This window comes from Acinonyx jubatus, chromosome X (assembly GCF_027475565.1).
Source record: "Acinonyx jubatus isolate Ajub_Pintada_27869175 chromosome X, VMU_Ajub_asm_v1.0, whole genome shotgun sequence".
Classification (NCBI taxonomy): Eukaryota; Metazoa; Chordata; class Mammalia; order Carnivora; family Felidae; genus Acinonyx; species Acinonyx jubatus.
In genome coordinates, this window is record NC_069389.1 from 33,223,406 (window position 1) to 33,237,180 (window position 13,775).

General features: G+C 42.0%; 1 protein-coding gene across 2 annotated transcripts in view; it reads right to left on the reverse strand.

Moving 5' to 3' along the window:
• Window positions 1-2,260: 2,260 nt before the first annotated feature.
• LOC106976471 (ferritin light chain-like) overlaps window positions 2,261-13,775 on the reverse strand; it is a 66,912-nt gene continuing 55,397 nt past the window's right edge. Inside the window, exons 3-4 of one of the 2 annotated variants that reach the window (XM_053202236.1) lie at window positions 3,089-3,658; window positions 2,261-2,640 (exon numbers count right to left, since the gene is read on the reverse strand). In XM_053202236.1, coding sequence (XP_053058211.1) covers window positions 2,621-2,640; window positions 3,089-3,658 — 590 coding nt within the window. In that variant the 3' untranslated portion in view covers window positions 2,261-2,620. Of the gene's footprint in view, window positions 2,641-3,088; window positions 4,047-13,775 lie in introns of those variants that run through there. The other variant, XM_053202237.1, reaches the window with a different exon arrangement.

Consider the following 13,775-nt stretch of genomic DNA (forward strand, 5'->3'; position numbering starts at 1 on the left):
CTGCCTCTGGTTGGTCCATCCTGGTTTCTGCTCTTTGTTTCAGCTTCACTTCCTGGAACTACTAGCTGGTTGAAATTAATTCAGGATGTGGCAATACGAAGCCCTAACACACTCTCCAATTTGGTTTCATCACCAATAAAGCTATCTGGATTTCCATCTGACTTCTTGTGTCTGTTGTAAGTGATCAGAACTTGGATGAAAGATGAACAGCTGGTACTCCCCAAACTTCCAACAACAGGGAAGTGGTAGAAAATTCCATTTAAAAGATAGATTAGACATGGTAGACCAAGGAGAGCCTTGAAGGCTGGTATAAGGAATTTTTTTAAGTTTATTTATTTATTTTGAGAGAGAGATGGAGTACAAGTCGGGGAGGGGCAGAGAGAAGGTAAGACAGAATCCCAAGCAGGCTTTACACCATCAGTGCAGAGCCTGACTCAGGGCTCAAACTCACAGAACTGTGAGATCATGACCTAAGCCGAGATCTAGAGTTGGACACGTAACCGACTGAGCCACCCAGGCGCCCCTGGTATAAGGAATTTACTCACAGCCTATAGGAATTATTTACTATAACTCTCTGTGAAAGAGTGCATGCACGCGCGCGCGCGCGCGCGCGCGCACACACACACACACACACACACACACACACACACACACACACACACAGTGGTTAGCCATAAAGGAAATCACTGTGGGACCTGAGTCCAAAATAATCTCTAGAGCTTTAATGTCGTCAACTCCCCACTTCCCCGCAAATTTGCTAAGAACCTAAGTCATTTTTAAAAGCCAAACTAAGAGTACAAACTTCCAGTTATAAGATGAATAATATCTCAGGTTCTAATATATGGTGACAATAGTTAACGATACTGTGTTGTATACTTAAAATATGTTAAGAGTGTATATCTTAAGTTTTATCACAAAAAGGTAACTGTGATGTGCTGAATGTATTCATTAATTTGACTGTGGTAATAATTTCACAGTGTAAATGTATATCAAATTACCATGTTGTACACTTTATATTATAATTTTAGTTGTCAATTATACCTCAATAAAACAGTAAAAACAAAAAAAAATAAAAGCCAAACTAATATGTTGTCCATATGTCTTTGAATGATTTATTTGCCCCACAAGTTGCTGTTTTTCAAGAATTATGTGATGCCCAAGGAACATTTCAGCCTATTTGGGAGACTTTAATAAAGCTTTCTTGTACAGCCCCATTATTGACGTTAAAAGACACTAATAAATAATGACAAATATAATGTCATTATTTGGAAATATATGCTTGCATCTTTCTTCCCAAACAATCTACCTTAAATTATAGTCTTTCAATTGATCTCACAATATTAGGTGATTTTTTTCTCATTCATTTAAAAAATTTTTAAAAACATTTATTTATTTTGAGAGAGAGAACACGAGCAGAGGAGGGGCAGAGAGAGGGAGAGAGAATCCCAAGTGGGGTCCACACTGTCAGCGCAGAGCCCGATGTAGGGCTTAAACTCACAAACTGTGAGATCATGACCTGAAATCAGTTGAGTTGGACACTCAACCGACTAAGTCACCCAGGCACCCCTTTTTTTTTCTCATTTTGATTTATGTGTTTGAGTGCCAATTTGAAAATAATTCTGATTGAAAGTATATATTTTAAGTACAGAGATCTGAGTTTTAATCCAAATCTGAAAATTGTTAACTGCTTCCTTCCATCTCTTACTGGCGACTACCAGCAAATGGGCAGAATTCCTTTCTCCAGGAATAACTTTTCCAGTACATTCCTTTTTATTATCAAAAGACTTTGCATGAAAACAGGAAGATATGGTTTTCTCTTTAACTGAGAAAAACACTTGTCCCAATCTCTGTAAAATGTTCTTCCTATGCCTCTGACCCTTGGACGATAAAAGCAATGATAGTATGACTTTGGTCTTCCTGCTCCAGGAAGGAAAGTTGCTGTAGGAAGAGAATTGACTTTTTTTCACTTCTGTGGCTTGAGAACAAGTTATAACTCCAGTTTTTCAAAGTGCATGGAAAATAATACACAATTATTAGATTGCTATCTGTCGGACTATAGATTTAGTAGAAAGGAACCCACCAGAAAAATCCAATGTATTTTTAAAATAATGCTACATTTTACTGCTTCTCCTTCCTTTGGCTTCTGGAATTTAACCTCCATCTGACGCATCTCCATTCTAATAGTGTAGAGCCACTTTGGCTCTATTAGTACTTCCTTAAAGTTATCTTCTTTTTTCTGTTACATGAACTGCACAGCCAGTTTTTCAATCAGCATTTTTAAAGTTTATTTATCTATTTACACACAACCTTGTTCTAGAAATGGTTTAAGGTGGCTTAAAAGAAACCATAAAATATACCAAGAAATTAGTGACAGAAGAGGCAGAAATGAAGCTTCTGTAGAAATGCTTATACAATCCCACTCATTGACACCGGGTGGACCACAAATTTGGCTCTAAGCTTTCTCACAGGCAGTCAGAAAAGGAAACTTAATCATTTGCAGTGTCCACAAAACAAAAACAAATCAATTACCCAGGCAAAGAACTGTTATTCGCAATACTGAGACCAGAAAGAAATTTCTCTTGAGAGGCTTCATAGAGATGGTCAGTGTATGATGTCATCATCAGTATTCTCGGTAGCAACCTAATTGAAAACATAAAAGATAAATTTCACAGGGCTTTTCTTATTATCTTCAACATAACAGATGGCATCACAGCAACTTGAAAACCGGGAAAGCCATTTTATCATGAGTTTGAGGGTTGGGGGTGAGCACAAGGTACTCCTATCTCCCCTCTGCTAGGCAAAACCAAAGGTAAATTTTAGAACAACGGGATCTAATCTAGTACCAATAATGGTTTCAGAGAAATTCTAAAACCTCTAAATTTGTATGCATTTCATGAATAGGTAAGTTCATTTTTCTTAACAGAGAAACCATCGTGTATCAGATCCTCAATGCACACAAGCAATTCACAAAAGCTAGGTACAATTTCTAGAAAACCTAGAGGATTAATCACGCTACCTTTCTCCTATTCTTCATATTTTTCCCCACAGCCTAGCTTTCCTCCCCACCTCCCACTCCTGCAAAAAGAACCTTTTTTGTTTCCATTTGATCTCACAGCATAAGCAAGCTTGTCAGCATGGTTAAAAATTTGCGTTCTGGCGGAAGAAAGAAGCTCGAGCAGACATCTTGATGCTGGGTAAATGCAGACGGGTTCCTCAAAGGCTGCTGGGCACTGCACGGGAGGCTCCAAGTTGTGCTGCGGGGTGAGCTTTTTGAAGAGGTACTCGCCCGGCCCGGCCTGAGGGCCAGCCAGCCTGCGGAGGTTGGTGAGGTGGTCGCCTATCTTCTTGATGACTTTCATCTCCTCCTCTAGGAAGTGGCTTTTGAGGAGGTCACAGAGACCGGGATCTCCGTTGGCGGCACCCAGGGCATGCAGATCCAAAAGGGCCTGGTTCAGGTTCTTCTCCAAGGCCATGGCGGCTTCCATGGCGTCCACGCTGCCACGCCACCCATCTTGGGACACCTCTTGCCAGTCCTGAAGGAAGGGGCAGCCGCTCCACTGGTTTCGCATCTTAAAGAGACGGTGGGTGCCCTCACGCTTCTCCTCAGCTAACTCTTGGAAGAAGCGGCCCATGCCCTTCGGAGCTACATCGTTGCCTCCTTCAAAATAGAAGCGAAGAGAGAGGTAGGTGTAGGAGGCCTGCAGATGCAGGTTCACCAGGCGCTGGAGTGCAGCCTCCATCTGGGCGGAATAATTCTGCTGGATCTGGGTGCTCATGGTTGGTGAGCCGTGAGGAGCGAAGCGTAAAATATGGCGCTTGCGGGTCTTGGAAGCACGGGAGAGCAAAGAGGATTCTGCTGGAAGTTGTAACTGAAGGGGAGGGCCTAGAGGTGAGAGGTTGGCAGGGATAGGAGGAGGTAGGGAAGGGCTGGGGCTACCCAGTCTGTTCAATCCGATAGACAGTTCTAGAGGGCTGCAGGGTGAACTCTAAGTCTAGTTTTTGATAAGAGTTTAATTCTTTCTTTCCTAATTATTAGAAAGGAGTTTTCACCTCTCATTGTGCCCTGTTTCTTACAAGATGAGGTAAGAATGTTCAAGGTTAAGAATGTTAAGTATCGATAGTGAAATGCCTCCAGTCTTCATTTGTGACTTAAAACTCCCTTGTTTCTTATTTTATAGAGTCTATAGGAATTTATCGTTTCCTGCTCCTAAAGCCTCGTTTACAGGGTGACTATTAGTTCCAGTTTGTCCAGAGCAGTCTTGTTGTCCTGGTGCAATTATTAATAGTTTCCCCTAATAAATAAATAAAATAGTATCCCCGTTCACACTCAAAAGGGTCCTTGTTTGGAATATACATTACATGGTCACCTTACTTATTAAGAAGGTCAAAATCTACACTATCGAATGAGAAATGGATGAGCTTCTAAGACATTGAATTTGGACATAATTCATTTCCACTTTATTAATTAATCATACCAGTAAGAATCCCATCATAAATTTTCTACTAGTCAGGCTTCATTTTTTCATGTGTTGATGCATTTATTCCTTCTAATAGAAGATCTACTGGATACCGTTTATGTGCCAGGTGTTTTGTTAGGTACTGGTGGCTTCTTGTGATTACCCAGATATTCCACCATTAATTTAAACATGTCATGTGAAAGGGAAGTAAAGATGAAAGTGTAGACTTATAAATCCCTCCACAATAGAAAATAATCCATACAGGATGAGTTAGCTATTCTCAGTTGGAAGATGAGGGTAGAACTAGATGATCTCATAGGGTCTCTTCCAGGCTTGTGATTTCATGTTTAGCATTTTATTTTCCTAAATACCACTTGCCTGGGGCTGTTTCACAATTAGAACACTTTAATGTGTTTTCTGTCAAACAGGAAGGCATATGCTATTCAGGATAAACAATATTTGAACCCAGAGAGGAAAGTTTGCACTCAACCTTGGACCTACTTCTAAATGAAAATAAAAATTCATTCTCTTGCAGCTACTTTCTTTTTTTTAAATATTTTTAAATGTTTATTTTTGAGACACACACACACACACACACACACACACACACACAGAGGCAGAGAAAGAGGGAGACACAGAATCTGAAGCAGGCTCCAGGCTCTGAGCTGTCAGCACAGAGCCCGACACGGGGCTCAAACTCACAAGTGGTGAGATCATGGCCTGAGCCAAAGTCAGATGCCCAACCGTCCAACCCACTGAGCCACCCAGTCTTTTGCAGCTACTTTCAACTTTTATTTTCTATGTTGCTGGAAACTGACATGTTAAAATTTCAAAAAGAGATCTGCAGTCTCCGTTCACTGCTGAAGCCAAAATATGGGCATATATCCTGTAAATTGTAAATTTTTTTCATGGAAGGTTGTGCCCAAAAGTATTCTCATACTGCATTTGGAATTTGCAAAAACTGTTAGAATTCAGGAATAGCACATTTTTCAACCCTGGGGGGAACGGGGTAAAACGGAAGTAGTTGTGCAGCCTTTCTAGTCTTAGTTCTAGAGCAAAAGGAGGAGGCTGGAGGTTAGGAGGGAGGGGAAAAACAAAAATTCAAACCCAAGAACAATCCTCACATATACCCAAATAGGAAAGAAATTATACAAGATGGAATACCCTCCAAATGATTGCAAAGAAAATGTTCATTTTTTACCCTGTGCATTAACCCTTAGTCATCATATTGACCTCGTAATAAAAAATGCTGGGATTAGAGAAAACTTCAGCATACAACATATTATCTGTATTATAACATGTCAGGCTCATTTAATATATTTCAATTTCCTATACATTTATTTGTTCTTCTTGGAAAAGAAAAATGTCTACATAAACCTTCTCAGATGAGATCATTTTCTGCCTTGTGCACAATTTGACAAATATTTCCCTCATCATGTTAGAGAGAAGACAGTCAGTGTTGGAACTGTGCTGTGATAGGTGGTCAAGCACATAATTGTCAGAAGCAAGTCAACGTGTGCTCAAATACCAGCTTTGCCACTTACTATGAGTGTGGCCTTAGGCAGGTAGCATAAGCTCTTTGAGCCTTAGCTTGCTTTCTTGCCTATAAAATAGGACTGTTAATATCTCACAAGTATACCACAAGGATTAAATTATATAATACATGAAAAAACATTGCCAAACAAGTAGAAAGCACTTAAAATAGTGCTGTATCATTAATGAATTTTGCAGTAAAATTTTGGGGATCCTCTCAAACCCTGGTAAGTATCAGATTCATATCCCAGTAGGTTTTTGATCCAAGCGTCCTCGCTGCAGACCTGTTTGGCTGAATCACTCTTCTCAGTGGCAATGTCCTTTTAAGTATGAAAGCACAGAGGCACAGCCTTGGGTGCCAAAGAGCCAATTCATTTAAAACACGAACAAAACCAGCTTTTCTTACTTCCCATGCCTAAGTGAGATTCAGCAACACCTCTTGAGGTCCCTTGTGGCTCCCTCAGCTGTGGAGGGAAGGGGAGCAATGCCTAGGCAGCAGAAGTCTCTTCATTTTCTCATTTCTCCAGCCCAAGATCATCATCCACTGTAGCAAGAAACATCTAATGAACACCTACTTTATAGGAGAGGTAAGATTATGGAACATCCCGTGTGAATAATAAATTCATCTCCTCTCTCATTCCAATGTAGACTTTGTGGAATGCTTATGTCTTGAGTCAGATTCCTCAGAAACAGACCTTGAAATGAGGATTCCTGTGCAAGTGATTTATTGGGAAAGTGCTCCCAGGGGAGACCAAAAGCGAGTGCAGAAAGCAGCACAGAGAAAGAAAGGAGGCCAAGAAGCAAGGTTGCAATTTCAGGAAAAGTCTGAGCTTCCTAATAATCTCAAGGCTTATTAGCTTTGGAGTGTAAATTACACTTAGTGTTTATTTCAACATGGGGCAAGGCAACTGGATTTTCATAGTCCTGTCCATTGGCTATGGGGATCCCCAGAGAAATATAAATTCCCATGGTCTTTATACAGGTGAAACAACTCCAGTATCTCAAGGGACAGCCAAAGGTCACAGGTGCCAGTCATTAGCAGAAATGCACACCAGAACTGCGTGCTGAGCACACCAAACTGCCAAAAGGGATCCGATAGTATTTGGGCAGGGCATGTACAGTATCCACCACCAGCCTGCTTCTCTACTTGACCTTGGAAGGTACCGGAGTACAGTGGAAATGAGAAACCCCAATTTGTACATTTTTACCATGAATTCAATGGATAAAATAAAGACTTTATACTGTATGTATACCTCTTTGCTACTTCTATTTACAGGGAATATAGGGGTTTTAGAGTCTACATCTGAAATCTCTTCTGGCATCGCTGAAAATCTGTAACTCTCTTCAGGTGTCTCATTTTCACATATTCAAGGCCCAAATAGACCCAAAGCTCCAGCTAAGAAACTGTTTGCATCTTTTATCAGGCCCTCTACTGTAATTGACAGCACTCCCTATATTGGAACCGCATATTGATTTGTTTAATAGCTGCACAGAAGTACTTAAAAGTGAAAACATCCCTAACAACGCAGAAACTGACAGGCTGTGAAATGGCTGCTTAAGAACTTGTCATCCAAACTGAACTCACATGAAAACTGATGTTAAAAAACAGCAAAATGGTCTCTGTTGCTTGTCATTTTTCTAAAAGGAACTGTAAGGGGTACAATTTAGTTCTAAGCTGTTCATCTACTTTAGACAAGGGACAGCTTGACACCAGGCACAGTTATAAAACGAAGAGTTTCTAATTTTTCTCTCCCACAACACGCGCATGCACACACGCGTGCACGCACACAGTCTCCTCCTCATTCCACCTGTAACCCCCACTAAACCCTGAAGCACACTGAGAAGCTTGTCCACAGCCTAGCCCAACAGGTCTACCTTGCAAAACCTACCCTCCCTGTACTTCCTGTGAGTACCTCAAACAAGCAGTGGTTCTCAGCCAGGGCTGATTTTGTCCCCCAGAAGACATTTGGCAATGTCTGGAGACATTTTTGGTTGTCATAATTAGGGGGAAGGAACTACTGGCATCTAGTGGGTGCAGGCCTTTGTGATGCTATGAAACTTTCTACAATGCCCCAAACATTCTACAGCAACCTGCAAGAAATTATGCAGCCCAAAATATCAGTAGTGCCGAGGATGAGAAACTCCGTGCTAATGGGTAAATAATGTTGGTGTCTTAGTTTGGGTTACCCTAAAAGCAGAACCTGAGATAAGAATCTGAGTACAATGAGTTCATTTAAGAGGTGATCCCTGAAAACATCAGCAGGCATTAAGGTAAATGAGACAAGGAAAAGGAAGAAAACCAATAATGGCTGTGTTAAACAACAGGTTACTCCTATAGGCAGCTAGCACTCAATCCTACTGGGGAACTCTGGGGGACTATATGAGGCATGCTTTGGGGTTATCCTGAACAAGAACAAAGAAGCTGGAATATTTATCTTCATATCTTATCTGTTATTAGCTGAGGACTGAGGATATTAACTTTCTTGTACTTCCAGACTACTCTTTGAGAACCAAAAGAATGCCCTCTCAGGTAGAGAGTTTGTGAGCTTGTGGCAAGAGCCCATGGACACGTAGCAAGAGCCCATGGACATGTATGGGAATGGTGAGTGCTGAGTGAGTATGGACAGGGGACCAATGATGTATGCTGGGGTTGGTCGTCCAAGAAAACACTCATGGGAATATATCTTCAGTTGCTTTTTCTGAGGATAATGCTTTAGCCAAAAACATAATTCTAATCATGACCACAGTAGGTGTCCCAGATGACAAGCAAGAGTGACATGTTTTAGAGAGATCTTATTAGAACATGTGGTTGGAAGGACTCTTAGAAGCCATGTGTTCCAGCTCTGTACCAACGCATGCATCTCCTTAGAAACATCTCTGACAAATAACCATCTAGTCTTTGCTTGAACACACCCAGGTTACCAGGAACACAGTAGCTCATGAGGGATACCCATTCTATGTTCAAGAGAGTCACTTGGGAGCCAAGCAGACCTGAGTCTTGAACCTGACTATTCCATTTTTTTCATTTTTTTTAATGTTTATTTACTTTTGAGAGAGAGAGACAGAGCATGAGTGGGGGAGGAATGGAGAGAGAGGGAGACACAGAATCCAAAGCAGGCTCCAGGCTCTGAGCTGTCAGCACAGAGCCTGGTGTGGGGCTCAAACCCACGAACTGTGAGATCATGACCTGAGCCGAAGTCAGACGCTTAACCGACTGAGCCACCCAGGCGCCCCAGAACCCGACTCTTCTATTCAATGGCTGTGTAACTTTGGGCAAGTTACTTAACCTCTCTGAGTCTTATTCTCTTTAGCTATAAAACACCAGTAATATCATCTACCTCTTAAGATTATTGTGAAGATTAAACAAGAGAATACAAGGAATTTTTTAAAGGATTATTTATTTATTTGAGAGAGAGAATGGGAGAGAGGAAAAGAGAGAGAGAAAGAGGGAGAGAGAGAGAGGGAGAGAGAGAAATGTCAGGGCAGAGAGCCCGATGTAGGGCTGGAATTCACGAACCCGTGAGATCATGACTGGGCCACCCAGGAGCCCCAAATACAAGGAATTCAATACAACTTCTGACACATAGTACGTGCTAAATAAACATTAGCTGCCTTCACTCCTTTTCCTTCTCCATCCTCTCAAATCTCTTGTGTCAGCTCTCTGTCTCACAATAAGTTTGATCCTTTCATTCTGGTTCTGGCTTCCAAAAAAATATAAAATAAGTTAATGCCACCTTTCCATTAATCTAAGACCCTCCTTCTCCACTGAAATGGGCCTGGCTTCTTCCACCACTCCTCATGCCACCTGGCTCTGTGGGCCTCTACTCTCTGGTCACTCTCCAAAAGCAAGTGGAGTCCCCCCAAGGAGACAGCTTCAACCACATGGTTTACCTGGGATGAAATACACTTGAAGATCACATCCTTTTAATTTTGATGCATGTAGATCAAAAAGGGCTCTTTATGAAATAGTGTTCTCTTTTAACATAAAGAACAGAATCTGTCTAGTCAGGAAAGCAAGGCAGGAAATGATTTGCTCTTTCCTTATCATGCTCCATTTTAACTCTTACAAATGTTTCTTCCAACCTGTACTTGCCCTTTAGCCTCCGTGATAAAAAGTACTTTCTGTTACTTTTTAAAAGTAAAATTTTAATGTTTCATAGAAAGAAACAAGATTCATATTCCAAATAAGATGTGGCATCATATTTCAGAAGGGCTGGCAAGTCGGCCCTTCGTGGCTGCCAAGAAGTGGGTTGGACAGACCCAGCTTGAGCTGGAAAGAACATCCAGCCTTGAAATCCGAAGTGGCAACTTTTGCAGTACTACTCTCCCTTTCCCTGCTTGAAGCCCCTCAATGCTCCTTCTGGTCCCGCTGACATCTGGCTGGAGAAGAGAGTCACCCAGCAAGAGATTGTGCTTTTCATTACCTATAACATGATCTCATTTTTGTAAAGATATGTGTGTATATGTATATGTGTGTGTGTGTGTGTGTGTGTGTGTGTGTGTGTAAAGACAGATAGCAAAATGTTAGCAGTGGTCTGTATCTTTGTGTGACCAATTTTTTACTTTTTCGTTTCTGTATCATCTGATTTGGGGGCGATGAGAATATACTGAAATTTATTTCAGAAAAATCAGGGAGAAAGACCTGTTTCTATCTTCAAAGAAAAGGAAAATTTTGCTCTCCTGTCTCAAGTAGGTCATATGATCTCAGTCCACAGAGCAATGAACAGGACTCAGTGTCGTCTCCTGAAGCCAGAGCTAGCCTGATGCATAGCAGTCTCCAGCCTGGTAGGTACCCAGGTACTTTGCAACTGAGAAATTAAAATTCAGGAAAATGAAGGGCTTCTCTCTCATGCCCCCTCCCCTATTCCCTTGGGGCTTCAGTGGTACTCCTTCTACCCCCTACTAATCACCAACAACCTGAGGTTCAGTCTGGGGACTGGGAAAAAAGGAAACTCCCTCCTGGGGCTGACCTGGCTCATAGGGCAGGGATGCTGCCTTATATTTCCTCCTCATTCCCTGCTGGGCCTGGCAGTCTGATTGACACAAAGGATCACAGATTCTCAGGGGTGATGATTCCTCAGAGGTCATTTGATCCCAGTCCTTATCCCCATTGTCAATGCTTGATAATTACCTGATCATTAACAAGTTAAATGTGGCTACTGGTCACTTTGGCTACTCAAGAGGTTTGAGCCCAACAGTCAAGTGTGCCCAATTCACTCAGACACCATCCCCAGCCAGTCCCTTCTGCCAATGGTCTAAGAATACAAAGACATGACTCGGCACTTATGCCCCCGTGAATGGGACAGGAGAAGGGGCCACTGACCCATGGTGGGAACAGCACCAACAACAGGTCCCATTTACAGCTTCTGGAACTGGCAATGGCTGTATGTTTGGCATCAGTGCAAATCTCCCCTCCCATATCCCCCTGCCCCCTCCTCAGGGTGTATGCATGGGGCTGCAGGCCAAAACACAGCACTGTTCAGCAGTTCGAGATAACGAAATATCTATCTGGGCCTGACTCTCTATATAAGCACCAGATGGTAATGATTAAAATTAAATTAAATTAATGTTTGACAGTCCGTGAAGGGCATAAATTGCATGGTGTGCTGGTTGTCCAATCTGTCATCTTGTTTCCCTTGGCTCAGGTCAACAAACAACAGCTGAAAGCTGCCTCTCTGGGTCAAACAGTAGCTTATTTCTCTGCTATGGAAATGGCTGCTCAGTTTACTAAGTTGAAGGCTCCTATGCCGCCAAAACCGTGATTAAGACTCCTTAAAAGGCAGAGAATTCTGTCTTCTCCCTACAGTCTCCAGCAACCATCTCCCAAACACGCCATAATAGCAATCATGGTTAGAATTCAGAAACAGGGAAATCTGAACCTGGCCTAAGAGCAAAACCATTGCCAAAATCACAAAGCAATTTCCAGCTCTAATGACGGCCTTCTACACGCACATGGTTTCTAGAGCATGTGGGCAGTGCTGATGTGTTATCAAATTGCAAAAGAATCCATGGTATTACATTTTAAAATCACCCATCTGCCAAGTACTCCCTTCCAAAGAACTTTCCGATTCAGACTTTTGCTCCTTCCCCCTGTGTTATTCAGGAATCGCTGTTCCAATATTTACACTGTCTTTCTTCCTATGTACAACCAAAGTCCCACTTCAACCTTTGTACTTTTGCACAAGAACTTTAACGGAAGTTTCAAAATGTTTAGCATATATTCTTTGGTGGCAAGGATTTGCTTCTCTATGTGTCAGCCAAATAGAACAAGCAAATGAGGCACACACAAGGCGGTGGAAGCCAGTTTGTACCACCCAGATGGCCCTTCAGGAATCAAACACTTATCTCCCCAGCTGCCTGGTGCACCGCTGGCGGGCGGCCCTCAGCTGTCAGCCCACTTTGGAGATTGCTTCTGTTGAAGACAACTGCCTCACCAAAGATCTCATCTCCTTCTGAGGGCAGCTCACGTATCCCAACTCGGGACAGCTCTTAGGATCCTTCTTTCCCTGCTATTTTGTCTGCCTGGGCTTGTGATCCAGGTTATTGCCTGGGTCCTCCCACTTCATTCAGGTCTCTGCCCAAATGTCACTTCATCAGAAAGGCTTCTCCTGATCGTTTTTTCCCAAAGTAGCACACACTCCGCCCTTCTCCACAGCCCCACCTCCATAGCGCACTGTGCCTTTACTGTGCTTTTGTTTTCTTCACAACTCTTTCCTCTACCTGATGCTATTTCGATATTTATCTATTATTTGGTTTATCGTCTCCCCACTGGAATATAAGCTCTATGATGTCTGGGACTTTAGCTGTTTTGTTCATTTCTTTATCTCTACTATTTAGAAAAAGTGCCTAGCACATATATAAAGGATAAATACTTGTATTATTTTGCTCAGTAAATATTTGTTAATCAATGAATGAATGATTAGTCTCCTAATATCTTAGTTACTTCCTAGTATTTACACTGCCTAGCTCTCTCCTTCCACATCCTGAGAAGCAGACTCCTGCCAGGGAAGCATAATAGTCAAGAACATAGGCTTTGGCATTAGGCTGACTTACTCCCTTAGTTCATACACGATTGCATACCTCTTTAACATTTAGTAATTTTTGAGAGAGAGAGAAAGTATGTGCGCATGAGCAGGGGAGGGACAGAAGAGAGAAGGAGACAGAGAATGCCAAGCAGGCTCTGCACTGAGAATGGAGAACCTGGTGTGGGGCTCAAACTCAAGAATCATGAAATCATGACCTGAACGGAAGTCAGATGCTTCACCAACTGAACCACCCAGGCGCCCCGCGATTACCTAGCCCTTAAGCTGTGTCAGGCATTGCTCTCGACACTTTAATATTAATGTATTTAAGGCTCACAACAGCCATAAGAGTAGGTATTATTACTATTCCCTTTTTACTGATGAAGATATTGAGCAATAGAGAGGTTAAGCACTTGCCCCAAGTCACACATGTAATAAGAGTCAGAATTTGAACCCAGAAAGTCTGTCTCCCGAATCTGCCACTTAACCAATTGTGTAATTTTGAGTAAGTTCCTCTCTGAATCAGTTTCTTTGCCCATAAAAATAGAGATAATAATGCCTACCACACAGAGTTGTAACCAAGAAATGAGGTGTGTAAAGTGCATAGCAGGGTTCCTGATTCACACAAATACTTAATAAAGGGTAAGTGTTATCATTTTCCCCCTGCATTCCAACAGACTGCACGGACTTCCAAGTGTCACCCCACTGGACTTTTGTTTCATTTTGGATGCCCTATATTGACCCTTGCTGAAGGTCTTGGATA